The following is a 2,702-nucleotide window of genomic DNA, read 5'->3' on the forward strand; positions in this document are numbered from 1 at the left end:
TCCTTAATTGAAATGTGCTTCAAGAGAATTACAAGCCATAGAGAACAAGTTCTTTCTTTCTTTCTTCTTTCTTTATTTTTCTTTCTGGCTATTTATTGTTTCAAAAGTTGTGATTGTATAAATATCTTTCTCTTTACAAAACCAGAGTGTAGACTGAGATGTGAGAAGTATTTCATAATCCATAGTGTCAGAGTTGAGCTCTCAGATAAAGTAAGAACCAGGCTGGCATTATGAGGAAGTTTGAGGACAGAAGTACAGAAAAAGTACGGAAATCAGTTGTCTTTTTAGAGTGCATCCAGCAAGTCAAGATATACACTATCATATTTGATATGTGTACAGGTTAAGTAATCAACCAAAGTCCTCAATTCATCTTTTGCTTTCTGAGGCAATTTTGATATGCCAGAGCTTTCTCATGGCATTTTTCATTTCTGCATTCCTCAGTGTGTAGATGATTGGGTTGAGAAAAGGGGTCCCAATAGTGTAAAATACAGCCACCATCTTGTCCATGGGGAAAGTGGTTGGGGGACGTGTATATATGAATATACATGGACCAAAGGTTAAGATTACTACTGTGATGTGAGAAGTGCAAGTTGAGAGAGCTTTTTTCCTCCCTTCTGCACTGTGATTTCTCAAGGAATGCAAGATGACAATGTATGAGATCATCAGAATCACAAAACTACTGGAGCAAATGGCTCCACTGTTAGACACCAACAGTAGGTTGATCCTATAGGTGTCCATGCAAGCAAGTTTCAGCAAGGGTTGCAAATCACAGCAGTAATGATCAATCAAATTGGGTCCACAGAAAGGCAGTCTCAAGGCCAGGATAATCTGGGCTATAGAATGGATAAAAGACCCTATCCATGCAAGAATAATAAGGATGATGCAGACCTGTCGTCTCATGATGGTTGGGTAATGTAAGGGCTTACAGATGGCCACGTAACGATCAGCGGCCATGAATATGAGCACAAAGATATCCATACAGCCAAATAAATGTAGGGCAAAGATTTGAGTCATGCAATCATTGTACGTTATGATTTTTTTTGTGGAGAATGAATCCACAAGTAGCCTTGGAGCTATGGACGTTGAGAAACAGGAATCAGCAAGGGACAAATAAAATAGGAAAAAGTACATGGGGCTCCCAAGTGTAGGGCTGTACTTGATGGTCACAATAATAAGCAAATTCCCTACCACGGTTCCCACATAAAAAATGAAGAAGATTACAAATACCATTTTCTGTCTCATGGGATTTTGGGTCAATCCTAACAGTATGAACTCAGTTACGCTGTTATTTTGTTGCATGATTTCAGGCAAAGCAGAGAAATGGAAGGTTAGAAATAATCTACAGATAAAAAGTATTATAATGACTACTCCATTTGGAGATCAAATCATATGATCACGGATGTGTCAATTACCAGTATTGAATCCCTTACCTTCAGTGTTGTTTTCTTCTGAATAAGGTGGGAATCATAATATTTACTCACAATCTGTTCACCTGAGTGCTTATGGAAACAATGAAATATATTAATAATAAAAGAGTATGCGATTTTTCAGGCACAATAAACATTAATTTAGGGGATTGGAACGAGATGGTATCTTTCTGTAGTGAATGTCTTTATTTAGTTTACAGCAAGGACCTATTAGGACAGGATGTTGCCAAATGGAGAAAACTCATGCATGATTTACATAATGCTCTTTCAGAATATTTGAGCCTGGTAGTTCAGTTCTGAAGTATCTTCTAGTAAGTATTCTGAACTATCAAGGAATGATGTAGAAACTTTTGATAGTGTTTCTCATAAGGACAACTAAAAGAGAGAGAGAGATGAGAGAGAGAGAGAGAGAGAGAGAGAGAGCAAGAGAGAAACAAATAATATTTTAAATGTGAACTTTCGGTCATTTGGTCCAGTCCATTATGAAATTTATTTTAATCTGTTATCTTGACTGTTTATTTTCTGTACTTTAACTCGCAATATTTTCTAGTTGTTTAGAGTCCTAAATTCAGTTTCTATCATAAACATTTTACTCTTTTTTATATTATACTATATAAAGGATAACTTACCATTTAAAAATATCCTCTATGGTTGTTGAAAAAACATCATAACGATGCTGCATTAAAAATAAACGTTTTAAATACCTTCTCTTATTAATCACCTTGGTATATTAGTGGTTCATAACAACTGTCTTCTGACATAGGCTGCAGGGACAGCAAAATTACTAGGACCAGCATAAGATTTAAATGTCTGTGTCATAGGGTGAGTCACCTTAGAGACAGTTCTGGACTCATGGCTCCTAACCACATCATGCCCCAACCACACTGCTAATCAGTATGATTTCCCTGCACTCTTAGGAGTTTGCCAGATATACTCTTTGTCCAACTCTTTGGCAAACAGGAATGAAAACTTGTCTGTGGTTACTAAGAGTTAAATATTTTAAAAAGATATCTATCTTTCTATCCACCCAACTACTTATTGATATATGATGTATTGATCATTTATCTATCCATCTATCAACCATCTATCATCATCTATCTATCAAACTCTATCCATCCAGACCTATTGATCTATCTATATAACAGAGATACAAACTGAGACATTTGTATAGTTCACGTAACAGATATAAGAAAGGCTTACATTCAAAGGGAGCAACATAAGAGAGACAATTTTATTCTGTTTACTGCTAAATTTACCATCTAGGAAAAAAGTACA

At 35.9% G+C, this 2,702-nt stretch overlaps 1 protein-coding gene across 1 annotated transcript; it reads right to left on the reverse strand.

Annotated features, from left to right (window-relative positions):
* Positions 1 to 366: 366 nt before the first annotated feature.
* Positions 367 to 1,299, reverse strand: LOC125078567 (olfactory receptor 4C11-like). Its single transcript, XM_047691456.1, has one exon. It carries the CDS (start codon positions 1,297 to 1,299, stop codon positions 367 to 369), a length of 933 nt encoding a protein of 310 aa, XP_047547412.1.
* Between the last annotated feature and the right edge of the window lie 1,403 nt (positions 1,300 to 2,702).

This window comes from Lutra lutra, chromosome 10 (assembly GCF_902655055.1).
Source record: "Lutra lutra chromosome 10, mLutLut1.2, whole genome shotgun sequence".
Taxonomy (NCBI): Eukaryota; Metazoa; Chordata; class Mammalia; order Carnivora; family Mustelidae; genus Lutra; species Lutra lutra.

What these genes read in the sequence shown, in the direction of transcription:
- LOC125078567 (XM_047691456.1), bottom strand. Translation starts at nt 1,299, where the DNA reads ATGCAACAAAATAACAGCGTAACTGAGTTCATACTGTTAGGATTGACC.